Source organism: Camarhynchus parvulus, chromosome 19 (genome assembly GCF_901933205.1).
Source record: "Camarhynchus parvulus chromosome 19, STF_HiC, whole genome shotgun sequence".
NCBI lineage: Eukaryota > Metazoa > Chordata > Aves > Passeriformes > Thraupidae > Camarhynchus > Camarhynchus parvulus.
This window is the reverse complement of record NC_044589.1, coordinates 3,405,139-3,431,236: the sequence shown is the minus strand read 5'-3', so window position 1 is coordinate 3,431,236 and position 26,098 is coordinate 3,405,139. Positions and strand designations below refer to the sequence as shown.

Here is a 26,098-nt window from a genome sequence, read left to right as displayed (position 1 = left end):
GGTTGGAAAGGAGGGATGTTGTCCTTTTGGGGTTGGGAATGAAGGATGTTGCTGTTCTAGGGGTTGGGAAGGAGGGATATTGCTGTTTTGGGGTTGGGAATGAAGGATGTTGCTGTTTGGGGTTGGGAAGGAGGGATGTTGCTGTTTGTGGTTGGGAAGGAGGGATGTTGCTGTTTGGGGTTGGGAATGAAGGATGTTGCTGTTTGGGGTTGGGAAGGAGGGATGTTGCTGTTTGGGGTTGGGAATGAAGGATGTTGCTGTTTGGGGTGGGAAGCTGAGCTCAGGTGAGGCAGGCACAGGGCAGGGTGGATCTGCCCCTCCCGTGCTGCTGTGGGATGGCAGTTCCAGCAGCTGGCAGAGCCCTGAGCACAGCTCAGGGTGTCTGTCTGTCCCTCTGACAGTCCCCCAGAGGGGGGTGTGGGTCCCAGGCTGTGTGCACCAAGGGTTGCATTGGTGGCTTTGGGGTTTTGTTTGGCTGGGTTTTGGTTGGTTGTTTTTTGTGTGGCATTTGGGTTTGGTTTGGGATTTCTTGTGGGGGTTCTTTTTTTTTGGTTTACTTTGGGAGGAGTCTTACTCAGCTTTGGGTTTTTTTTTTTGTTAGTTTTGGTGAGCTTGGGTTGGTTTGGGGTTTGGTTGGCTTTGGTTTGATTTGGTTTTTTTTTGCTTGGTTTTGTTTTTTTCAGGTTTATTTTTTGGGGTGGGATTTGGAGTTCTTTTCTGGTATTTCATTTGGGTTTGGGATTTTTTTTTCCTGTTTTAGGGTGTTTGGATTTTTGGGGGAAATTGGGTTGTTTTCTTTGTGGTTTTTTGGGGTTTTTTTTGTTTTTTTTTTGTTTTTTTTTTTTGTTTGGTTTCTTTTTTTGATTATTATGATTTTGAGGGTTTGTCTTTGGGGGAGCTTTGTGGGGTTTTTTCTATGGTTATTTTTGTTTGGTTTGGAAGGGGCAGGTTTTGTTTCTTCTGGCTTGGGGTTTTTGTTTGTTTGGGGTTTTTTTGTGGGGCTGGTTCCCCTGCTGGCTGCTGATTGTTATTTTTGGTGTATGGCCTTCAAAACTCTGTGAAAATTGCTGGATTTAACCATTAAATCCTGTGCATCCCCCAGGGAAAATCCATTTGTTGGATTTGAGGACTTTGTAGCCTTGAATCCTCAACAGGACAAGAGGGAACGGCCTCAGGCTGGGCCAGGGGAGGATCAGGGTGGATTTTGGGGAAATTTCCCACTGAAAGGGTTGTCCAGCCCTGGCACAGCTGCCCAGGGCAGTGTCAGTGTCTCTGTGCCTGGAGGGGTTTAACAGCCCTGTGCATGTGGCACTTGAGGACATGGGTTAGTATTGGAATATAATCCCAATATTACCGGGTTGAACGTGCCTGGGCTTGTCTGGCCCTCGCTGCCTGATCAAAGGCGGCAGCCGTGGTGTTACACCCCAGAGATACCTTTGGTTAGTTGTATGCGGCAGCTAGGCTCTTGGAACAAGTCCAGGCAACAGAACTCAGGCTGGACCTCTGAGGAAGAAGCTTTAGGCGAGGCGAAGAGGAAAAAAGGAGATGGATCCGGCTAGGGGGTCATAGTCCAGAGTTTATTCCTGGGCACGCAGGCCTCTGAATGTAGCGACAACGCTGACCGGATCCCGACCGCATGGTCCTGTGTCTTTTTACGCTCAGGGCAAGGGGGAGGGGAAGGGGTAGGTGAGCTACCAACCAGGTAGCGCGGGGGAGCTCAGGAGACAAATGACACCTGGATGGCCCAATTGTCCCCAGGGCTGAGAGGCATCTTTTGAACTTCACCTATCAGACGATGGCTTTGCTGACCTTCTGAGATTGATGGACAGCTCTCAGCAGGAGGCAGGGAGAGGGGACAGGGGAAGTGGGAAAGCCAAGACAGGACACTGCTTCACACTGTAACAGGTTAGTGGTGGCCTTGGCAGTGCTTTGGGGATGGTTGGACTCAGTGATCCTGGAGGAGTCTTCCAGCCCCACTGTTTGTAGGATTCTCACCACAGAGGAGCTGAGACAGCCCCAGAGCTCTGGGCTCTCCCCCACTCCCCCTGTGCTCCTCAGGAGCTCCAAGGAGGGGAATTCTCCATGCAGGAGGGACCCTGTGCTTCCAGCCCTGCAGGAGCCACCACAGCCTTGCCTTGCCTTGCCTTGCCCCTTGCCTTGCCCTTGCCCTTTCCTTTCCTTTCCTTTCCTTTCCTTTCCTTTCCTTTCCTTTCCTTTCCTTTCCTTTCCTTTCCTTTCCTTTCCTTTCCTTTCCTTTCCTTTCCTTTCCTTTCCTTTCCTTTCCTTTCCTTTCCTTTCCTTTCCTTTCCTTTCCTTTCCTTTCCTTTCCTTTCCTTTCCTTTCCTTTCCTTTCCTTTCCTTTCCTTTCCTTTCCTTTCCTTTCCTTTCCTTCCCCTTCCCTTTCCCCTTCCCTTTCCCTTTCCCTTTCCCTTTCCCTTTCCCTTCCCTTTCCCTTTCCCTTCCCTTTCCCTTTCCTTTCCTCCTGCTCTGCTGCACTCTCTCCTGTGCTGTTCACTCCTTCCCTGGAACCCCTCTGGATGTTTGTGGTGCAGGGCTGGGGTGAGTGGCTCAGGAGGAGCCTCCTCGTGCCAGCGTGGTTGGCTCTGAGGGAAATTCAACATTACCCTTGGTAGGACAAACTAATTGGTTGTAGCTGCCTTCCATTGCTCAGCATTCCCTGTGTCACATCCCAGCCTCTCTCCCATATTTTATATCCTGTCAGATACACCTGGGATTATTTCTCAGCAGTGCTCCTGTCTGGGGGAATGTAGTGCTCCTGGATTGTCCTTAATCTGTGCACATGTTCCACCCCCCGAAACTGCCTCTGCAAATATGTTGATAAGAAAAGCAATCTGGAGCGTGGCTCTTCTCCTTCAGGAATGTTGATGGATTTCAGGAGCTGCTCCTGCTGCAGTGAGAGCAGCTGTGAATCCACTGCCAAAGAGAAGTGATGGAATTGTCCTGGTCAGGGCCACCCTGGCAGTCCAGGAGCAAAGGGAGAGCTCAGCCAGGCTCTGCAGATGCTTCCAGGGAACCTGGCTCTCCATTTAATCCCAGTTTCTGATTGGATAGATGGATATATCCCAGCTGGCATGGATGGATATATCCCTGTCTGGATTTATGGAGCTATCCCAGTTTGCATGTAGGGATAAATGGATCTGTCCCAGTTTGGATACATGGATATATCTCAGTCTGGATATATGGAGCTATCCCAGTTTGGATATATGGATCCATGGATATATCCCAGTTTGGATCCATGGATGTATCTCAGTTTGGATGTATGGATCCATGGATCTCTCCCAGTCTGGATCCATGGATCTCTCCCAGTTTGGATCCATGGATGTATCTCAGTTTGGATCCATGGATCTCTCCCAGTTTGGGTCCATGGATCTCTCCCAGTTTGGATCCATGGATCTCTCCCAGTTTGGCCCGGGGCTCTGTGAGGGACGGGCCCTGTCCCCAGCCAGCCCAGCCCTGTCCTGGGGCTGTCCCGTTCCAGCCCTGCCAGGAAGGGGCCTGGGGGACCCCGAGCTGTCCCTGGCTCAGCAGAGAGCCCTGGGGGCCAGTGGTGTCCTGGGGTTAATGAATTGGTAATTAATTAATTCATTGTCCTGACCCAGCAGGTCAGGGAGGGATCCCAGCCCTGGGGACAGCTCTGGGTGCTGTGTCCAGCTCTGGATCCTCAGCACAGCAGGGACAGGAGCTCCTGGAGCGGGGCCAGCTCAGGCTGTGAGGATGAGGAGGGCCTGGAGCATCTCTGTGCCCAGGAAAGGCTGAGGGAGCTGGGGCTGCTCAGGCTGGAGAGGAGCCCCAGCTGAGAGGGGCCCTCAGCCCTGGGTGTCCCTGTGTGCAGGGAGGGGCAGAGCAGGGCCCAGGCTCTGCTCCAGGCCCAGCAGTGGCACCAGAGCCACGGGCAGGGCCTGAGCCCAGCACTGCCCCTGCCCAGGAGGCACAACTTCTGCCCTGGGCAGTGCCCAGCCCTGAGCAGGCTGCCCAGGGAGGGGCTGGAGTGTCCCTCAGCGGGGATACTGCAGAGCCCTGTGCACACAGTGCTGTGCCCTGTGCTCTGGGATGGCCCTGCCTGAGCAGGGAGGTGCCACCAGGGACCCCCTGGGCCCCTTCCAGCCTGGCCCAACCTGGGGTTTCGTTTCCCCTCATTCCTGTGCCTCTTGTGTCCCATCATTAATGGCTGCCTGGAGCAGTGCTCCTTGTCCTGGAGGATCTGCAGGATTCCATCAGGGCTTTCCTGGCTGTGCATCCGTGCCACATCTGTGGGGAGCAGAAGGTGTTGTGACCCTGAGGAGCAGAGCTCAGGGGTTCCAGGAGCTCCAGGGAAGGCTCCTGAGTCACCCCAGTGCTGGCAGAGCCCTCAGGGAGAGTTTCCCTTTGCAGCCAGCCCAGGGCCAGCTGAAGGAGCTGTGGCACTCTGTGATTGGAGCTTAGGGAAGAACCAGGGGAGGGCTCTCAGCCACTTATCTTGTGTCAATGTATTTATCACCCTGAGGGCTCCACAGGCAGTGAACAGTTCCCTAAAACACCTGCCCATGTTAGGCTGGGATCCCAGGGATGTTTAGGCTTGGCTCACCTGTTGTATGGATGCTGTGAAACTGCTTTGAGCCCTAAATCTTTTGTTCCCCATGGAACAATCCCAACATTGTTAAATCCAAGCTGTAAATCTCAGTTGGGCAGCTGGGGCTGTTCTTCCCCACTCTGGTTTTGGGATTTCCTCCTCAGCAGGAGCCATTTCTCCCCTTGCCCCTCTGGTGCTGTGGTTCATGGCTGTGCTGTCACTGCACTAGAAATGGTGATTATTGATTGATCTGCTTTGGAATGGATCCAAGCTTGGTGGGAATGGGGTCACAGAATCCTGGAGGGGGTTGGGTGGGAAGGGTCCTCAAAGCCATCCAGTGCCACCCCTGCCATGGCAGGGACACCTCCCACTGTCCCAGGTGCTCCCAGCCCTGTCCAGCCTGGCCTTGGGCACTGCCAGGGATCCAGGGGCAGCCCCAGCTGCTCTGGGAATTCCATCCCAGCCCCTGCCCACCCTCACTAGGGAGAATTCCCTCCCAGTGTCCCATCCAACCCTCTGGCAGTTGAGGCCAATCCCCCTTGGGCCTCAAAGGCTTTGCTGGATCCTCTGCTTTGGGGTTTGCCCTTGAATTTGCTGAGTGTTCATGGATCAAACCTGGAGGGAGCAGAGTTTGGTGTCAGGTGTGACATTGTCACCTCCCCAGCCCTGGGAGGAGCTCAGCTCTGCAGAGCCCGAGTCCTCCTTGGGATCAGGGTTTTTCCTGTACAGGTGACACAATGTCTCCTCTTCATTGCTCTCCTGGTGGCCTCACACATGTCCCCACCTTGGCACAAGGGAAATGAGCCTTGGGCCCCTTGTCTGATGCCAGGGCTGGTTCCCAGTGCTGCGATTGTGCAGTGTCCCCTCCTGGCTCCAGCCCTGCAGGGACACGCTGTCATTCCATGGGCAGGGGTGGAGGAGCAGCAGCCACGGCTGAGTGCAGAATTTCAGGGGTGTCAGCAGTTTTCCCAACCAAAAAAGCTTTTAGCTCTTGGGCACAAAGTCAAGTGCCATTTGAAATGCACAGCCGTCAAGTTTGGGGGGAAAAAATCCACAATAACCAAGGAGCTGGTCTGGTTTCCCTCTTTTTTTGGATGAAATGCATAATAAGCTCTTAGCTGAGATAAATCCTAATTGAGGCTTCAGCCAAAGCTGGGGCTAAATGGGCAGAGCAGGTCTGGGAGACAAATGCAGCTCCAGCTTGTCAAAGTGAGCCATTCTTCACATGGAAAGAGGATTTGTGTCATTAAACCTCTTCATTCCCCCGTTCCCAACCACAGCCCTCCTGCCCAAACCCATCCCAAACCCATCCCAAACCCATCCCAAACCCATCCCAAACCCTTGGCACGTGTCTCTGGTGCTGCTCCTGGGCCGTTGCCCCAGGCTGGGCTGCCCTGGAGCCGCAGTCCCACGCTGGGGTTGGGGTGACCTTGGCAAGGTCCCTCCTCGAGGGGTTCCTGGGCATGGCCCCACATCCACACCTGTCCTGCAGAGCTCCCCACACCAAGGGCTGTCCCATGGAAGCGTCAAGGGCAAGGGCAGAAGGCTGGGAAGGCTTCGGGAGGCATTTTAGGAGCCTCCCTCCTGGAAAGTGGGGCAGGATCTGGTAATCTGAAGGATCCAGCAAAGCATCCAACAGTGCAGCCCTCACAGGAGATATCACAGCATCCTGGGGTGGGCTGGAGGGACCTCAAAGCCATGGCAGGGACACCTCCCACTGTCCCAGGTGCTCCCAGCCCTGTCCAGCCTGGCCTTGGGCACTGCCAGGGATCCAGGGGCAGCCCCAGCTGCTCTGGGCACCCTGTGCCAGGGCCTGCCCACCCTGCCAGGGAACAATTCCTAATTCCCAATATCCCATCCATCCTGCCCCTGGCAGTGGGAGCCATTCCCTGTGTCCTGTCCCTCCATCCCTTGTCCCCAGTCCCTCTGCAGCTCTCCTGGAGCCCTTCAGACCCTGTAAGGAGCTCTGAGCTCTCCCTGGAGCTTCTCCTCTCCAGGTGAGCACCCCCAGCTCTCCAGCCTGGCTCCAGAGCAGAGGGCTCTGCTGGGAGCAGCTCTGGGTTGTTCAGGGCTGAGAATTCCAGAGCTGGAGGCAGCTCTGCAGGGAGGTCTCACAAGGGCAGAGCAGAGGTGGAGAATCAGTTCCCTGCTGGCTCTGGGTGTTTATGCACCCGAGTCCCTCCTGTTTTCCTCCTGAAGCTGTATCCTACAGGAGCCTCTGGATGGCTTTACTGCACCTCCCTGTGATGCAGGATTAGAAAAACACCAGCTGGGGATCCCAGTTCATCCCAGCACAGCCTGGGGTTGGTGCCCTGGCTCTCCTGGCTCTCTCACTGTCCTGTGCTGCAGTTCCAGGTGGATGGCGAGTGGAGGACCTGGATTGACTACGGCCGTTTCCAGGAGCTGGTCAGGGAGCGCGAGCGCAGCGGCGGCACCAGGAGCTTCACAGCCGCCGAGTACACGGCCAGGACTCCTCCCTGGGCCCTCTTTGGGGCCAAGGAGCGGGGATTCGACCCCCTGGACGTGAGATTCCAGAGGAAGAACAAGGCACGGGACACCTCGGGGTGCTGAGGGCTGGGCTCCCTCACCCTGGCCTCCCCAGGACTCCATTTCGGGCTGACACCATCTTGGATCCACCCACCTGGATTATCCTGATGTTTGGGAATGGGGTCCAGCCTGGATTTAACCCTTCCCTCCTGGTTTTAGGGCTTCCTGAGTGAAAATATTGATAATGTTCTTCTCTCAAGATCAATCAGAACTGGTTCAGCAGCAGTGGGATCTCCTCAGTGGGGAACGTTTGGAGTGGGATGCGGGGCCAGAGGCTTCCTTGGGCTGCTCTGTAAGGAGAGCCTGGCACCAAAACATTCCACATCCCTAAGGAAAAATGCCAGGGGATTTCAGCCTCACAATGTTGGATCAGGGCCACAGCCAGACCTGGATGCAAAAGCTGATCCCTGCTGGGAGCATCTTTTTAGGGACTTTGTTCAGGTTCAGGTGTTTTACACACTGGTGCCATTTCCTGTAAAAACCCCATTCCCAAGAAGCCAAACCTTGGGAATGGTGTAACAGCACCCCTATGGATAACAGCTGCAGCTTCTGACACTTCTCCAAGTGTCTTTGAACCTCATGGCTTTGGGAATGAGGTTTAGGAGCAGTGTTATCCCACTCCCAGCAGCCCTAAACACCAGCTCCAGTCCTTCAGAGCCCTGTGGGCTCCAGCTGGGTGTGCCCAGTGCTGTAGATGGAGCATCCCTGACCTGGGGATTCCATTGTTTTTACAAGCAGCCTCTTTTCTTAAACTGTACAAAGAGTTTCTAAAGCAGAAGGAAAATAAAGGAGTTTTTCCTAGAGTGCCTCCGGTGTGGCTGCTGAGCAGGGTCTGGCAGGGAGGGTGGGAGGTTGATTGGAAGGAGATGAGAAGCACAAATGTTGTGTAAGAGCTCTTTCCTAACACGTGTGGGGGTGGAAGGGGGAATATTGGGTGGGTCCACAGGTGATGGATGGTGGGTGCCTTTCCTGAGTATGTTTAAAAAAATCACAGAATCCTGGGATGGTTTGGGTTGGAGGAACCTTAAAGCCCATCCTGTTCCACCCCTGCCATGGCAGGGACACCTCCCACTGTCCCAGGCTGCTCCCAGCCCTGTCCAGCCTGGCCTTGGGCACTGCCAGGGATGGGGACTCCACCCCAGGGAGGGGGAGGGAGGGCCCTGGGCAGCTGTGCCAGTGCTGAGCCCCCTTTCCATGGGGAAATTCCTGCTGATGTCCCCCTGAGGCTGCCCCTGTCCCTGTTCCCTGGCGCACGCCTTCCGGCACGCCCGACCCCCCGGCTGTCCCCTCCTGGCAGGAGCTGTGCAGAGCCACAAGGGCCCCCTGAGCCTCCTTTGCTCCAGGCTGAGCCCCTTCCCAGCTCCCTCAGCCCCTCCTGGAGCTCCAGACCCTTCCCAGCTCCATTCCCTGCCCTGGACACAAGCCTCCAGTTAACCCTGGACCATCAGCTGGAATTTTGGGGCTTGGTGTGTTTGGTGTCCACCTGGACCCACCACGGTCCCCTCAATGGATCCTGGCCCTTCAGCACCTCTTCCTCTTTCCTGAATTCCCTCCATCCCACCCCCCACCTCCCTGGCAGAACCCTCCCAGTCCATCCCAGGTCCCTGCTGGCCCTGGGAGCACCGGCAGCAGCAGGAGCTGCTCTGGGAGAGAGAGGAGCCCCAGAGCTGGAGGATCCTGGGGCTGCCAGGGAACCAGCTCCTGCTGTGAGGTGCTCCACAGCTCCCTGATGGTGCCTTCCCTTGGGAATCCAGGGGGCTCCAAAGAAAATTGTGTTTGCCTTGTCCTTGGCACTGGTGCCATTCCTTCTGCAGCCCCCAGGACACCCAGTCCCTGCAGTCCCTGTCACACAGGGTGCCACCCCCACGAGGCTCAGCTGAGAGGCCTCTCCTGATCCTCCCTGTGCTCCCTCCATTCCTCTCCCTGGTGCTCCCCGTGCTCCCTCCATCCTTGATCTTCCCTGTGCTCCCTCCATCCATCTCGTGATCTCCCCTGTGTCCTCACACTCCCTCCATCCTCCTTATCCTCTGGCTGTCCCTGCATTCCCTCCATCCTCTCCCTGTCCCTGCATTCCCTCCATCCTCTCCCTGTCCCTGCATTCCCTCCATCCTCTCCATGTCCCTGCATTCCCTCCATCCTCTCCAAGTCCCTGCATTCCCTCCATCCTCTCCCTGTCCCTGCATTCCCTCCATCCTCTCCAAGTCCCTGCACTCCCTCCATCCTCTCCAAGTCCCTGCACTCCCTCCATCCTCTCCAAGTCCCTGCATTCCCTCCATCCTCTCCATGTCCCTGCATTCCCTCCATCCTCTCCAAGTCCCTGCATTCCCTCCATCCTCTCCCTGTCCCTGCATTCCCTCCATCCTCTCCAAGTCCCTGCACTCCCTCCATCCTCTCCAAGTCCCTGCATTCCCTCCATCCTCTCCATGTCCCTGCATTCCCTCCATCCTCTCCGTCCCTGCATTCTCATCCCAAGTCCCTGCATTCCATCCTCCGTCCCTGCATTCCCTCCATCCTCTCCCTGTCCCTGCATTCCCTCCATCCTCTCCAAGTCCCTGCATTCCCTCCATCCTCTCCATGTCCCTGCATTCCCTCCATCCTCTCCCCGCTGCTCCCCCCTGGCACTGGGCAGGGAGGGCCCTGCAGGGGACAGTGTGGGTGACACGGGGTCAGTGCCACAGCATTCCCATGGCAATTGGCACCTGCCACGTCCTGAAACGGGGCTTTCCCCTGCCCTGTGGGACAGCTCAGCCCTGTAGGGTGGGACCAGGACACCCACCTGGGCCACATCTGGAGCTGCTCCCAGAGCAGCCAGGGCAGGATTTGTTCCCGCAGTTCCACTGGGGTTGCCTCGTGCTCAGGGTGGATTTTCCAGTGCCCAAATCCGCCCAGGTGAGCTGGGTGCTCACAGCCAGCACTTCCAGAGGCACAAGAGAACACAAGGCCCCAGATCAGACCCCTCTGGCTGTTTGGGGACACCCAGAACCGGGGACTGGCTGGCACAGCTGGATCTCTGGGACCCTGCTCTGGCTGTGCCAGGGAGGCTCTGCCCTGCTGGGAGCAGGGATCTGCTGCCCTCCCACAGCAGCACCTCCTGCCTCCCCTGGAACTGCTCCTGGTGCAGCTGAAAGGGGCTGCAGGGCTGGGATTGCTCAGGGAGGCTTTCAGGGAAAAGTTCAGGGGGGGTTTCTGTTCTGCCAAGGGCAGTGAGAGGTCCCAGCTGGGAGAACCTCTCTGGTGTCACAGTTCAGGACCAGCCCATGCTCTCGTGCTGCCCTAAGTGTATTTGACTCAATACCTGTAATTCCATCCCCTTTTCCATAGGCTTTGATCTGGATCATGGTGCTGCTGGGGTTCCCCATCCTCCCTCCTGCCCCTGGTGCTGCCCAGGACCCCCAAAGAGCTGCCCCCTGCCCTGGTTTGGGGGGTTTCCCCAAAGCCAGGGCACAGAGCATGTCCTGGCTGCCCCTTCCTGCCAAGGGGCACCTGGTGCTTCCAAACCCAGCCTGGAGACTCAGGAAGATTCATCCTGAGGGGCAAAATGGACAAAAATCATTTTAACCTCTTAAAGCCAGGGAGGACTGGAGGAGCCCTGAGGAGTCCTGGTCCAGTTCCCCCATCCCTGGCACAGCCTGGAGCCCTCCTGGCTGCTCCCTGGGCTTCTCCAGCTGTGCTCCTGCTGGATCCTGACTCAGGGCTGACTCACCTGCCATGGGGGCTGCGCTTCAATTTTGCATGAGGATAAATATATTTGTTTCCAAAAAACCTCCAGCAGGAAAACATTCCCCCAAGCAGAGCATTGTCATCCATCAGCTTTGGCTTCATCTGGCTCCGCTCCTAAATCATTTATGATGTTGGAGCTGCTGCTGTGCCCTGAGGGGGAAGGAAGAAGACATGGGAATTAATTGAAGGAAGGGCATCGTCCTCATTTTGTCACCTGCAAGCTGAGGAGCTGCCAGAGGGAGGGACCCAACCCAGCCAGGACATTTCTGCTCCTTCACTGTGGGGAAGGGGAGGCACTAAATCCCAGGGAACTCTTGCTGCGGAAGCCCTGGCCCTGCTGGAGCTGAGCTGTGCCAGGCTGGGAGCTCAGCAGGTGCCCTGTCCTGGGTCTTCCCCCTGGCCCAGCCCAGCAGCCGGAGCAGGGACTGGAGGGGGCCGGAGCTGCTGGCCCCGGGTCCAGCAGGGACATTTGGGGAGGGGACCCAGCCAGGCCCCAGCCCAGCTCCTCCAGGCCAGAGCTGCAGCCCTGAGACCCAGGAGCAGCACCAAGGAGGCCGAGGAGGGTGGGGGGGATTCCAGCCCGTGGAGTGCAGGGGATTTCTGGCTCTCACCACCCAGTGCCCCAGCCCTGGTGCCCAAGTCCAGAGGGGCCCTGGAGCTGCTCCCTGGCTGGAGCCAGGCTGGAGAGCTGGGGGTGCTCACCTGGAAAAGGCTCCAGGGAGAGCTCAGAGCCCTTGCAGGGCCTGAAGGGGCTCCAGGAGAGCTGGGGAGGGACTGGGGACAAGGCATGGAGGGACAGGACACAGGGAATGGCTCCCACTGCCAGAGGGCAGGGCTGGATGGGATATTGGGAATTGGGAATTGTTCCCTGGGAGGGTGGGCAGGCCCTGGCACAGGGTGCCCAGAGCAGCTGGGGCTGCCCCTGGATCCCTGGCAGTGCCCAAGGCCAGGCTGGACAGGGCTGGGAGCACCTGGGACAGTGGGAGGTGTCCCTGCCATGGCAGGGGTGGCTCTGGATGGATTTGAGGTCCCTTCCCACCCAAACCATTCTGGGATTCCTTGGAGCTGAGTTCTGCCTCAAGGATGCATTTCCACCTTCTTCCCATCCCAGTTCAGGACAGGCTCAAGGCTCTGGAGCTGCTGGGGAGGGCGGATGCCTCACCTGGGCATGGGGACTCAGACCCCGGGGAGCAGTGACTGGGGGCATCTTCCAAATACAAATTTTTAAACCAAAAGATTGCCATTGCCTCAGGACAGACTGAAGTCAATGAGAAAGATTGAAAAGAATTACTCCAGGGAAAAAAAAAAAAAAAAAAAAAAACCACAAAAACCCAAACCAAACCAACCAAGCAAACAAACAAAACAAACAAACAAAAAAACCCAAAAACCAACCAAACAAAAAACCCCCAAAAAGCCCAAACCAAACCAAACAAACAAAAAAACCCAACAAACCAAAGAAAATCTTGAAAAAATTCAGAAAGCAGCAATTACTTAGAAAAAGGTGGTGACATCCTGACAGGAGAAATCCTGTCTATCCTCTCCGTGTCTCTGCTGTTCCCATCACCGGGATTTTTAGGGATGCTGATAACAACATAATCCTCACCTCGGGGGCACCATGTGGGAGATCAAGCACTGCTAAACTCCCTCTCTGTGCCCTGGGCTGGGCTGGGCTCAGCTGTGAAATCACCTCAGTGCCGAGCCCGTGTTGGTTGGGAAGCAGGGAGAGCACCAAAGGCAGCGATAATCGGCTGCTACACCCCGGAGCAGCCCGGGCTGCCTTTCTGGGAAAGCTGGAGCCTCCTGTCACATCATCCTCGTGGGCACCTGGCCATGCCGGCCCGGCTGGCACGGAGCCCCTCTGACAGGCCGAGCTGTGGAAATGGGGCCTGGCTGGGGAGCTCTGCATGGAACGGGCTCGGGGCAGCCTCGCTGCACCCTGGCCATGGGGATCCTCAGCTCAGGAACGTCCCCGAGGGGCTGGACGTGTCCAGGGCAGGGAACGGAGCCCCAGGAGCAGCTGAGGGAGCCGGGAAGGGGCTCAGCCTGGAGCAAAGGAGGCTCAGGGGGCCCTTGTGGCTCTGCACAGCTCCTGCCAGGAGGGGACAGCCGGGGGGGTCGGGCTCAAACAGCTCCAGATCCCCCTCCCCTTCCCCTGCAGGGCACACCCAGGTGGGGTTCAGGGGTCTGGGGGCTCCCACCCTCCTCAGCCCCTCGGGGCTGGGGCAGCTCCTCACACACCTCCATCCCAGCTCCATCCTTCCCGTGGCTGAGCCAGAGCAGTGCACAGGGATTTGTTTGAGCCTGGAGGTTTCACGTGGACTTTTGTTTTATTTGCTTCTTTCCCAGGCTCAGGCTGGGCAGGTAAAACCCCAATCCGCCTTTTGTCTTTCTGAGTGACCCCCACACGCTCCTGTGAGGCAGCACGGGCTGCTGGCAGCACTGGGTGATGAACTGTCAGGAAAATTATCCACAAACACCAGGGGTTTATGTCCAAAGAGGAGAAAGAGGAGTCCTTTCACTTTATCTGAATAAAGGCAGAGGCCATGGGGCATTCCCCTGGGGTCTCTCAGATTTTTGGAGCACCCAGTCTCCTTTTTATCCCAATTTCCCATCCCCATTTCCCTTCTCTCTTTCCCCATTTCTGAGGTACTTGAGAGGTTCAGACTTCCCAGAACACCTGATACCAAAGATTCCTCTCTAATGTAGAACCCTCCTTTTAATTTTTAATTCTTACAGAATTTAGGGGTTTTCTTCCCCATTGTTTCTTTCATCTTTCAATGTCTAATTTCATTTATCAGCAAACCTAAAGTTTATTTGTAAAAGCAAATCTCTTTTCCCATTCATCAATCAGTGGAATCCTTCCCATTGTTTCTTTTATCCCCCAGTGCTGGTTTTATCTACCAGCAGACCCACAACTTGTTTGGAAAGACAAATCTGCTCTTCCTCTCAGAATTTTGGACAGGCTTGTCTTCCCCAGGGAAAGGTGTTGCAGTAAGGTAGAAAAATTATAAAGAAAGGCCTCATAAAATCAGACCTGCTCTCCTAAAATCAGTGGCTGGCCTTGCTAGGCCAACCCTTTGCAAGTTCCCATGTGAAAGCAATCCTGGTGTGAGCAGTTGGTTAACATAACAATCTGATCCTGGGTGAAAGACAACTCGCACCTGTATAAATTGTTTCTACACCATTAGAAAAATGAAACCTATCTCTCACAAACAACTTTCCCTGCACATACACCCCGGGGATTGAGCAACCAATTAATACAGAATAACAACTTGTTAATGACCAATGAAGTAATTGGCAAGAAAGCTCCTGACCAACTGGAGTCCCACACGAGGTCTGTACAACTGTATAAAAAGGAGTTATGTGGCTAAAGAAGGGGCTTTTTCCACCGTGAAGGCGATGGAGTCTGTGTGATTGATTCCCACAGGAAGGTCCCAGCCCCGAGGCTGTCACAGCCCCGGGAGCCTTTGGCCAGCCCTGCCGGGGGTGCCAGGGTGGGCTCTGGGCAGGGCCAGGGGCTGGAGCCCCCTGGGTCCTTCCACCCCCGGAGATTCTGTGACTCTGATTCCTCCAAGCAAACACCTGCAGCTCCTTTCTCAGGTGTGGGATGGCCCAAGGTGCTCATTAAACACCCCAGAGCAGAGCTCCTGCAATCGGAGCTGTTTCCATCTCCACAAGCAGCTCCCAGCAGCGCTTTTCTCTCTTTTGCAGACTGAGACCCCAAACTTGACCCCAGGGAGGAGCAGTTCTGGAGGAATGTTGGCAGGAGTCACCTGCTCCACATCTCTGACAGGTTTCCAGCTCACACTGGCTGCTTCCTTTGGGTATTAGTGTAGAAATCACTTCAACTATGAGTAGTGCTGAATAAACTCAGAAATATTCGTAGCAGAATCAGTGTGAGACAGAAAATGAGTGCTCACATTGTTTAGAGATTCGATATTATCTTTTATCAATAGGATTCAGGATTATTCTAGGCTGTTTGCAGACCTCACTCCTCCTTTGATAGCACAATGTGAGGTTTTGATGTTTCCTATCTCCCATCTAAAGCCTTCAAAGCCGGGCCCGGGCTGTGCTGCCTTTGTGCTCCTTGTGTTCTGTTTTCCCTGAGCCTGGAGATCCCAAACCCTGCAGGGGCAGCGGCAGCTCCTCCCTGCCTGGGGCGGTGGGAGGGCGCAGGGGAAGCTCTGGCTCCGGGGGGGCTCAGTCCCTGCAGGGTTTTGTGACCTGGACAAGCCCCGGAGTGACCCCACTGAGCGAGGATTGGGCTGGAGGCCTCCAGAGGTGCCTGCCATCCCATAATAGCCAGGGGTTGTTCCATGTAAGAGCTGAGCTTTGCCCTGGGTCGCCCCAAGTGGTTCCCAGGCAGGCACTGGGGGATTTTGCTCCCTGTCCCATAAGAGAGTCCCCAGTCCGTCCTGCAGCTGAGGCAAACCCGCTCTGCCCTCTGCGCCTCGGGGCCACCACAGCCCTGTCCCAGACATCTTTTATGGAAAATCCTGTCCTTAGGATTTCTCCTCCTGAGAGGCTGAGAGGCCTCAGGAACAAAATGTAAACCAATGGTTATCTGCTGCTGTGGGATGCAACAGGTGCATCTGTGATTGGTCTCATGTTGGTTGTTTGTAATTAATGGCCAATCACACTCAGCTGGCTCGGACTCTGTCTGTAGACACAAACTTTTGTTATTCACTCTTTCTTTTTCTATTCTTAGCCAGCCTTCTGATGAAAATCCTTTCTTCTATTCTTTTAGTATAGTTTTAATATAATATATATCATAAAATAATAAATCAGCCTTCTGAACCATGGAGTCAGATCCTCGTCTCTTCCCTCATCCTCGGCCCCCTGTGAACGCGGTCACACAGCAGGACCCTCTTCCCCACCACCATTGTCTCTTCCTGTGGTTTTAGGGTGGTTTTGGGGGTATCTGGTTTTTCCTTTAAGCTGTTATCCAAAATCCAGCTTTCCCCAAGGCCCTCTGTGCCCAATCAGCAAATATCACCCAATTTTGTGGGGATGAAGTCATTATGTCTCCCTCAGCAAAAACTGCTTCTCCTTTTCCCTGGGGGGAGGAGAGGCCTTCCCTCAGGATTATGGGATTAAGCAGAGCTTTAAAAGAGAGATCTTGCTTTGTTGCTTAAAGAGCTTAATCTGAAATCCCCTCCACAGTGAGTGGGGCTTTGCAAACGCTGAGTAAGGGATTGGAGCTGATCCCTGCCCTGCAGGCCTGGAGCTCCAGGTGGGATCAGCCCACCTTGGAGCACTCCTGGTGTCCTGCTTTTCTCCTGGGATGTGCTCTGGGCACAGCTGGATGGGCCCCCCCTCCTGGACCCCAGCCTGGGGTGGGAGTCACAGCACCACCCTGGGATGAGCCTGAACATCCCTGGTCCCTGGGATTTGCCACTGGATGTGGCTGAGCTGCCTGGAAGGCGCCTCCCCTGGGCCTCACCCACCTGAGATGTTCCAGCACTGCCAGGAGCTCTCCAGGGGCACTTTGGATGGAGCTGCCCATGGCCAGATCCCACCCCACCGATGGCTTTCCCTGCTGCAGCCCTTCCACAGCCCCTGGGGCACAGCAGCCAAACATCCAACAGCCCAAAAGGAAGGCAGAAAACCATGTGGCTGCTGTGTGTACCTGCTATTTCTATTTCTATTTCTATTTCTATTTCTATTTCTATTTCTATTTCTATTTCTATTTCTATTTCTATTTCTATTTCTATTTCTATTTCTATTTTCTATTTCTATTTCTATTTCATTTTAATTTCAATATTTATATTTATATTTAATTTTATGTCTATATTTAATTTTATATTTATATTTAATTTTATAGTTATATTCAATTTTATGTTTATATTTTATATATATTCATATTTATAGTTTATATTTATATTTATAGTCATAAATTATGTTTATTTACATTTTATATTTATATTTAATTTATATTTATATTTATATTTATATTTATATTTATATTTGTTATAGTTATTTCTATTTATCCACTCTCCCAATGCACGAGAGCTACAGAGGTGCTTGGAAAAAGCTCTCTGAGTCCCCAGCCAGCAGAGGAGCTGCTGCTGGGATGAATCCATTCTGTCTCCTCAGCAGTAATTTGCCATGCTCTGCCTCTGAAATTTGTGTGCATTTCCCACTCTCCAGGGAATTACACCCAGGTCATCTCCTGATGGAAGGAGCTGGGGATGGCTTTGCCTCCTCCTTCCTCCCAGGCAGAGCCCAAATCCCAGCTGGAGCTCTCCTGGCAGCCCTGGGCACAGCTGGGAATTCCTCAGCAGCTTTTACCTCTTACAGAGGGTCAGGAACAGAGCTGGGACATGCACAGGCCTCTGTCACCAACAGAAATTTGGGAGGCTCCACCAAGGGGCTGGAAAGCCCTTCCCAAGCTTTTCCTCCTGTTTGTGTTTGTCTTTTGTGCTCCCCAGGACTGCCATTTGCATCACAAAAATGCAGTTCTGGGGGACTTGGGGGAGTTTTCTGCTGTGTTGAGCTGTCACTGGTGACCACAGAGCTTTTGGGGTTGGCACGGACCCTAAAGCTCCTCTCTTCCAGCCCCTGCCATGGGCAGGGACCCTTTCCACCATCCCAGCTTGGTCAGAGCCCCACCCAGCCTGGCCTGGGCTCCCAGGGATCCAGGGGCAGCCACAAACAACTGAGAATTGCAATGGAAATATCCAGGCTGGAAATATTGTCCCTTTCAGGGCTGGACACTGCTGTGGTGGCAGCTGCAGGGACACCTCAGTGGCCTGGGGGTGTCTGATCCCAGTTAAAATTCCAGCTGGCAGGTGCAAGGATGGGCTCTGTTCCCAGGACCAGCAGGGCAGGGGAGCCAGTGCAGCATCCCTGAGCACTCCCAAAGCCTGGGGGACATTCCTGGCAGCTCCTGGACAATTCCAGCTGGAGTTTTACCACGCTGGACACCACAGTGTCCCCCTGGCCCCTCCTCCTGGCCATGTGGCAGTGCCAGAGCTGCCAGCCCAACCCAGCCCAAGGCCAGGCTCTGCACATCAAAATCCCATGGAAGTCTCCCAAGGTTTGCTGCCAGGTGTGTGGAGGCTGCTCTCCTCCTTCCTGCTCTGCCTTGGATGCAACATTCCCAGAAAACTCCGGGGAAAGTGTGTGTGAGTGCAAACCGGGCCAAGGCAGGAGGAGAGCAGGAACTCAAGGAGATGTGCAGCTCCCAGAAGGCTGCCCTGAAAGAAGGCACGAAGCTGGGATGAATGATGCATGAGAGAAAAGCCTGGGCACAGCAGGGAGGGGGAAGGAAGGGTGGTGGAAATGGGGAAATGGATGAGGGAGACGACTGGAAGAGCCACAAGAGCAGGGACAGCATTTAGCAGGAGCAAGGGGGGGAAAAAATAAACCCATGAAACCAAACCAAAAACCTTTTGGCAAAAATTCCAGTGAGCCTCAAGGAGCACTGTGGAGGGTGGGAGGGACTGGTGACATGAACACTGGCGTCACTTGGAGCTGTTTTCCATGTTCCAGAGGGAGAAACGGCTCCAGGAGCCCGGCAGAGCCCAGTGCCTCCAGCCAGGCCAGCAGGGGTGCATCTCCCCCAGATGGGCTCCTCTGGGCTACAGGAGAGGGAAGGGAGAGGGAGAACAAAGGGAGCTGAGAGCCCTCGGGCACTTGGAAATTGTTAAAGGGAAAATGTTTAATCTCATCATGGTTAATAATGGGAATGTCTGGGAGCATGAGAACACATTTGTGTGCAGGAGCAGGGCCAGGGAAGGGCTCCCAGAGCCCCCCCTGCTCAGGGACCTGAGCCCAGGAGGATGGGGATGGCCACAGCAGAGGGGTTGGGAGGCAGAGCAGGGATTTGGTGCCTCAGGGCTGGGAACGAGGGAGAGGAGGGGACATCTCGGGTCCGACTGTCTGGTCTCTGTCCCGAGATGAGTTGGGTGGTCCTAGAATGGACACAGGCTCTGAAGAAAGAGACTGGACTCAGATTGTTTATTATCTCTTATAGATAAAATTTTCTCCCTGCCGAGCAGAGGTCTGTTCAGCAAGGCAGCCACAACACTCTCCGACCGCTCCCGAGGCAGCATCGTCTTTTATACTACAAACTACGTATATCATATTTACCTTTATTTTCCAATACCTATCGCCTATGTTAGACAGTGCACTTCTACTCTAAACCAATCCCCAAGTGCCAACATCACAGCAGAAGATGGAGAACAAGAAGAAGAAAGAAGAACGACGAGACACGCCCTGTTCCCTCCATCTTGTCCCCATTACCCCCTATACCAAAATTTTTAAAACTTATACTTTCACCCTGTGTGCACCCTGTGAATACACCCATTAAACTCGTGTGACCTTCCAACTCTCATACAAAGCTGGCAATTCATTTGCAGGATCTAAAGTCCAGCCACCAAGTGTTCCGTGCATCATGCCAAGATCTCTGAACCCCCCGATGGGGTCTCGGCTCTCGATGTGGTCTCGGGAGACTCCGCACATCTGAAGTGATGTGCTGAGTTCCCACAGGGACAGAGGCTGGGGTGACCCTGGGCCGGTCCCTGCAGAGCCCCCGGGGCTGCTGGGGTGGCTCTGGAGCTGCGCTGGCTCTGCACAGAGGGGACAAAAGCTGAGCCTGGGGCAGGTGAGGGAGGAGCCGGGGCTGGGACTTTGATAAAGGATCTCAGAGCCATGGGAAGGAGCTGCTGGGCCAGGAGGAGGAGAGGCAGTGCCTGTCCTTCCCGAGGACAGGGAGCTGTCCTTGCAGGGCTGTGCTGTAAATCTGCTGTGCAGAGCAAGGAGAGGCAGCTCCAGGACGTTCATCAGCTCCTTTTCCACAGGCAGGAGCCCAGAAACATCCCCACAAACCCTGGTGTTGCTGTGGCTCCAGGTTAGCTGGGTCTCACACACTTCCCATGAGGATACAGCTCTGCTCCAGAGGGTTCAGGAGCTCCTGGAGGATGGTCCCAGCTCCCTGAGCCCCAGCTCTGCCTGCTGGACCTTGTGTGGCCTGGTCCTGTCCCAGTGTGCTTCAGCCAAGGAATGGACCCAAACAAAGCAATGCTGTGAGACTTTAACCCCTTGGCTGGATTCACTCCTGTGCCCTCAGTGCCCCCTGGAATTTGCTGGCCATGGATTTGTTCTGCTGCTGTTAAACCCTGAACACCAAAGCCAGGCTTTGGGAGGAAGGCCTGGGATGCCATGGTGTGAGTGAGAAAGCAGCTGCAGGAGCTGGGGCTGCCTCTCCCCTCTCCTGCCTCTGACGGTGGTCACAAGGGTGTTTGGGTGAAGGAAGAGACGAGATCTTTGACTCCATTATCAGAAGGCTTGATTTATTATGTTATGATATATACATATACTATACTATACTAAAAGAAAAAGAAAGGAGAGTTTCCAGAAACTGCTAAGCTAAGCTAAGAAAAGTAAAGAATGAAAACACTCGAGCTGGCCTTGACAGACTGCTAAAGCCAGCTCTGCTGTGACTGGTCACTGAACTAAAACATCTACAGGAGACCAATCACAGACTTACTTGTTGCATTCCACGGCAGCAGACAATCTATTGTTTACATCTTGTTGCTGAACTCCTCAGCTCCAGCAGGAAAATCTTAAGCGAAGATTTTTCATAAAAGAAATGTCTGTGACACCTGCCCACCCTGCTGGGCTCTCCCAAAGCTGGAGCCCCCTCTCCCAGGGGTGGTGCAGAGCAGCCCCTGTATGGGCACAGGTCGGACCCATGGATCCTGCAGGACCAGGGGGCTGCCTGGGGGTGTTCACCATCTCTACTCCAGTTTTGTGTCCGGGTTGGTGGCACCAGGACAGGATCCCAGCCCTGCCCTGCCTTCCTCGGCTGTCAATATTAACGCTGCGGGTCAAGTGGAGTTAAGTGGCTGCATTCATTATTCATCAGCTCCTCGGAAGGGAGGGCTGTGGCACAGCGCGGCTTTGCCTGTGCCTGGGGAGTGTTGGGCTGGGCAGGCTTTGCTCGGGACTCTGAGTTCGGGGCTGTGCTGGGTGGGGCTGGAGCCGCAGCCCCGTGCAGAGCAGTGGGCACAGCACATTCTGCACCAATAAACGAGGCCAAACTGAGCTCCCCTCCACAGCCAGCTCCGGAGGCAGGAGGGCTGCTCGGCCAGAGCTTCCCTTCCGTGAGAGCTCTGCTCCTCCATTAAAAATGCAAAGCCTTTAGTGCTCACACTCATCACCCTGACAGGGGTTTGTGGTAACTGCGGGACCAAACTCCAGTTAAAGGCACAGGGAAGGCACAGCTGCAGCAGTGCTGAGAGCACGGCAGTGCTTGCTGGAAGAAGGGTTTGGGCTCAGTCCCTGCCCTTCACCCTTCCCCCTGCAGTTTGGAATGCCAGCACCTTTGGGAAGTTCTCTTTCTCCTGGGTCTTTGACTGAACCGTTTCCTGACTTAGTCCTCTGCCTCAGTCCTGTGAGAGCCCCATTAAGGCCAGGAAGGTGTCCCAGGCTCCTGGTGCACGTTCTGCACATGGACACATGTCTGGTGTCCCTTCAGAGGCTGCTGCCTGTGGGCTCAGATGCTGAGGCTGCTTTTGGTGCCTGGCCAAGGGATGAGACCTCCCTGGCCCAGCTGTGCCTGCTCCCATCCTCTCTGAACTGAGAGGCAAATGCTCCCAGCCCTTCCCAGCACAGCCTCCTCTTTTCCTGGGAAATCCAGCTGTTCCAGAGGTGACCTGATTCCCTGGGAAATGAATGGAGCTGAGCCCTTACTTAATCCACCCCAGCCTGGGTTTGGTGTGCTCACAGCAGCAGCAGGGACTGAGCCAAAAGCAAACCCTGCCCAAGGTCCCGGGGCCAGGAACCCACTCTGGAGTTCTCTGCCTCCCGTTGGATCGGCCAGCAGGGAAGGGCTGCAATGATAACCCCATCCTGACCTGGCCCTCAGCACCACATCAATGAGCTGAGGAAAGCTTTACTGATAACCTCACACTGGCAGGGTCCTGAAATCCAACAAAACTCAGGAAAAAAGCAAAAACGCTGATGGAGACTTGATTAAAAAATAGAAATAGTCTTGCTGGCACATGCAGAGAAGGGAGGAACCCCCAGCCAGTGAACACCTCACCCTGGGCAGCTGGGGCTCCATAGTAGATGCATTTCAGAACTTGGATTTAGGGAGTTCTTGATGTCAGCTTTGTGCCCTCTCAACCACATTCTCCTGTGCAGAGCACAAGGGTTAGGGTTTGTGCAAAACCAAATGTCTTCCCTGCTTTGAAAGAGGTGCTTCATGTCTGCTTGAGCTCATCTGTGAGGAGGAGGGCTTTGCTGTGAGCTCAGCAGGTTCAGGCCCCACTGGAAACCCAGGGAAAACAAGTGGGATAATCAGGAGAGGATAACCAAGGAGCCAAGAGAGGCTTGGGGCTGTTCAGGATAACCAGGAGAATCCTGCTTGGCCAGTCCTTCCTTTCCTCTCCTTTTCCAGTTCCTTGCTCTACAAGCTTGGGTCTGCAACCATCCCAGGTTTCTGCTGCAGGAACAATGTCTCAGCCCTTTGGTTTTCCATCTCTTCTCCTTTCCTGATCCCTGGCATTGAGCAGTCAGGGCCCTGCTGAGGCCCCGGGCTCCAGGAGGGGTGAAAAGCTACACAAGGTGACCTGTGGTGGCCTTTGCTCTGTGTGGGTGTCACCCCTGCCTGGGCTGGCACTGATACCTTGGGTTTAAGTTTTTCTGTTCTGTTTTGGTGCGCAGCTTTTAGCTTTACATTAAGTGTCACTAGGATCTTTTCACAGGGTGGCGAAGACAAAATCCCATTCCAGCTGGAGACTCAGGGACAATCTCTTCAAACTTCAGCCCCAAAGCATAAACAATGTGAAAAGAGGAGGGTGGGCAATCAAGCAAGAAGGATGAAACTTCATAATTTGAAGCTATTAATTGGGCAGTTGGCTCCTATATGCAAATGGGCAAAAATTTATAAAATGTAAGATCTCATGACCAAGCTCTCTTTGGCTTCCATCTTGGATCCATCCAGGCAGAGTCATGACTGTGGCTCTGGTACTGCCAGGGTGTGGCCTTTGAAGGCACTTCAATTAAATATCCACTTTATTCCTCTGAACTCCATCCAGCCTCTGTTCCAGCTCCTTAAACCATCACTGCCAGCCCTGCAGCTGCTCAGGCCACAGGGATGGGTTGGATGGGTTTGGTGGGTTTGATGAGTTTGATGGATTGGATGGGTTGGTTGAGTTGGATGAGTTTGGTGGGTTTGGTGGGTTTGGTGACTTTGATGGGTTTGATGTGTTTGGTGGGTTTTGGTGGGTTTCATGGGTTTGATGGGTTTGGTGGGGTTTGATGGGTTTGGTGGGTTTGATGGTTTTGATGGGTTTGGTGGGTTTGATGGGTTGGATGAGTTTGGTGGGTTGGAGGAGTTTGGTGGGTTGGATGAGTTTGGTGGGTTTGGTGGGTTGGATGAGTTTGGTGGGTTGGATGGGTTGGATGAGTTTGGTGGGTTGGATGAGTTTGGTGGGTTGGATGAGTTTGGTGGGTTTGATGAGTTTGGTGGGTTTGGTGGGTTGGATGAGTTTGGTGGGTTTGATGAGTTTGGTGGGTTTGGTGGGTTGGATGGGTTGGATGAGTTTGGTGGGTTGGATGAGTTTGGTGGGTTTGATGGGTTTGGTGGGTTTGATGGGTTGGATGGGTTTGATGGGTTGGATGAGTTTGGTGGGCTGGATGAGTTTGGTGGGTTGGATGAGTTTGGTGGGTTGGATGAGTTTGGTGGGTTTGGTGGGTTTGGTGGGTTGGATGAGTTTGGTGGGTTGGATGAGTTTACTGAGCTGGGCTGAGCTGCTGCTCCAGGGGACTCAATGGGAGAGGTTCCCAGATGGATATCCAGGCAAATCTGGGAGTGTGGGAGGATCCCCATGGCCCCTGGAGCGAGCAGGAGCCCAGCAAGGCTGGGGAGCACCGGGTGCAGGGGATGCAGTAAGGCAGGGAGGTGTTCCCACCTCTGCTCCTGACCCAAGGACCCCCAGCCTGTTCCCTTCCAGGGACCCCCATGGAGCCCTGGATTGGGAGGGGGCTGCAGGGACAGCTTGGGGTCACTGCTGTGTGCCCTGGGGCTGAGCCCACAGGTGGCTCTGTCCATCCAGGCTCCATCTCCAGCAGAGCCCCAGGGTGACCAAGGTGATCTCCTCCCTGTGATCCCCCAGTCTTGGCATTCCCTCCAAAATCCAGAACTGTTCTGTGCTGCCTGCTTTAAACTCCAGCTCCAACAGCTGCTCCTTGGCTTTCCCAGGGAAGGCTCCCATTTCCAGAGCACTGTTAATCCTGGATCACAGGCTTTCCTGGTGCATGGGGTGTTTGCATACCTCACTTCTATTCTATTCCTTCTCTGCACTTTGCTTCCATGCTTTATTCCAATGGTCCTGCTGCGCCTCAGGAGCTTCTGAGCTCTAATAATAATTGGAGGGGTAATAAAATAAATCATCCTGCTGCTACCTGCATATGCCTGGTTACTTTCCTTGCATTTCTAATAAGAGCTGGACTGGATCAGTTGGAGTTTGGACATTTTCCTTTGAGCTCCCCATGTCTGTCACTCCCAAACCTGTCACAGCCCAAACAACTCAGCATGGCCTCATGGCCACCAGGTGCCATCAGCCCATGACAAGTGGCTGAGGCTCCTCACTGAGGCTTTTTTATGGGTGAAATCGCAAGGGATTAAGGGCTGGCTGTTCAGAGATCCCAGGCTGTGACAGCCACTGAGTGAAGGTGCTGATTCAGCACAAATGAGCTTTGGATTATCAGGGTGGAAACACCCAGGAGCTGGGAAGGGGCTGGAGAATTCCTGAGGGAGCTGGGAAGGGGCTCAGCCTGGAGCAAAGGAGGCTCAGGGGGCCCTCGTGGCTCTGCACAGCTCCTGCCAGGAGGGGACAGCCGGGGGGGTCGGGCTGTGCTCCAGGGAACAGGGACAGGAGCACAGGGAACCTCAGGGGAGGCTCAGGATGGACTTTGGGACAATTCCTTCATGGAAAGGGCCATTCAGCCCTGGCACAGCTGCCCAGGGCAGGGTGGAGTGCCCATCCCTGGAGGGGTTTAACAGCCCTGTACATGTGGCACTTGGGGACATGGGGCAGGGCTGGCCCTGGCAGTGCTGGGGTGGTTGGACTCGGTGATCTCAGAGGAGATCTTTAACCACAGTGACTCTGTGATTCTGTGATCTGTGCAAGAAAAGCCTGTGTGACTGTGACTGTGTGACTTTTCCAACCATCTCTGGCCATGGCAGTTTCCAATTTTAGAACAGAAGAGCAGCAAAAATTTGGGAGCAGAATGGACCCTTCAGAGCTGCCCTTGCAGGTGTCAGAGGGACAAGGGAGGGGTTAATTCTTGTCCAGTTCCACACCAGGAGCCGTGGCTGAGTCATGAACACCATTCCCAGAGCAACAGTTTGGGACTGCAGCCACATTCTCCCTGCTCTGCTGGAAATGATGGATTGGAGATGTTCTATCCTCACCTGGAGGCACAAAAATATGAAGTTATTTTATGGGAGGCTGATGAGCTCAGGATGGAGCTTTATCCATCACAGCCCTGGGATTCCGGGCACTGTCACCAAGGGGCACAGGAAGGTGGGTTCTGTGTCCATGGAGAGCCTGGCACAGCCACCCTCCCTCAGAGCCCCAGGTACAGCGGGAATTCCCTGACCAAGCCCCACCTGCACAAGTGGGAAGACAAAACCTTCCCGAGGTGAGGGGATTTGCTCTGTGTCCACTTGAGGAAATGGCAGGAGAAGGAATATTCTTATTTTTTCCCTTTCCCTTTGGTGTCCCAAAGACAGGAAGAAAGAGGTTTCAAGGCCTTATGGCTCCTGGGAAAGTGTTTTTTAGGCTTAATAAGAATGGAAAAACCTATCCATCAATCCCTTCCTGCAGCTTCCAAGCCCTCAGCCACACCAGGATTTATGAAGCAGCACATTTGTGATGCGTTCAAGTGCCTGAATCCTCCAGAGCTTCTCTGTTCATTCTGTATTTTTGGGATGAGGAAATAAAGCCCTGGCAGGAACCGGGACAAGGGGGAGAACTGCACTGAGCCAGCCAAAATCCTGGAGACCCTGAAGTGACTCACATTTGATTCTTCTCTGCCTTTTTTTTTGCCCTCTGTGCCCCTCCTGGTGGTGCACAGATGCTGCCTCTGGGGGATGGAGCCTCCTGAGGAAATCCAGGAGCAGGAATGGGCTCCACGTCCTGGTGCCTGAGGCTGTGTGCCCAGGGGCACCCCCACACACAGGGAGGGTCTCCAGGGGACTTTTGGAGGGTTTAACAACCCACTAGGGTGTCCCATTGGAGAGGG

At 54.5% G+C, this 26,098-nt stretch overlaps 1 protein-coding gene across 5 annotated transcripts in view; it reads left to right on the top strand.

Moving 5' to 3' along the window:
* The window catches only part of LOC115911534 (S-adenosyl-L-methionine-dependent tRNA 4-demethylwyosine synthase TYW1-like), a 97,287-nt gene extending 89,399 nt beyond the window's left edge, over positions 1-7,888 (top strand). For 3 of the 5 annotated variants that reach the window (XM_030962577.1, XM_030962576.1, XM_030962579.1), the window contains exon 17: positions 6,920-7,141. In XM_030962577.1, the coding sequence (XP_030818437.1) occupies positions 6,920-7,141 (222 nt within the window). Of the gene's footprint in view, positions 1-6,919 lie in introns of all 5 variants that reach the window. The other 2 variants (XM_030962580.1, XM_030962578.1) reach the window with 1 other exon arrangement.
* The last annotated feature ends 18,210 nt before the right edge of the window (positions 7,889-26,098 follow it).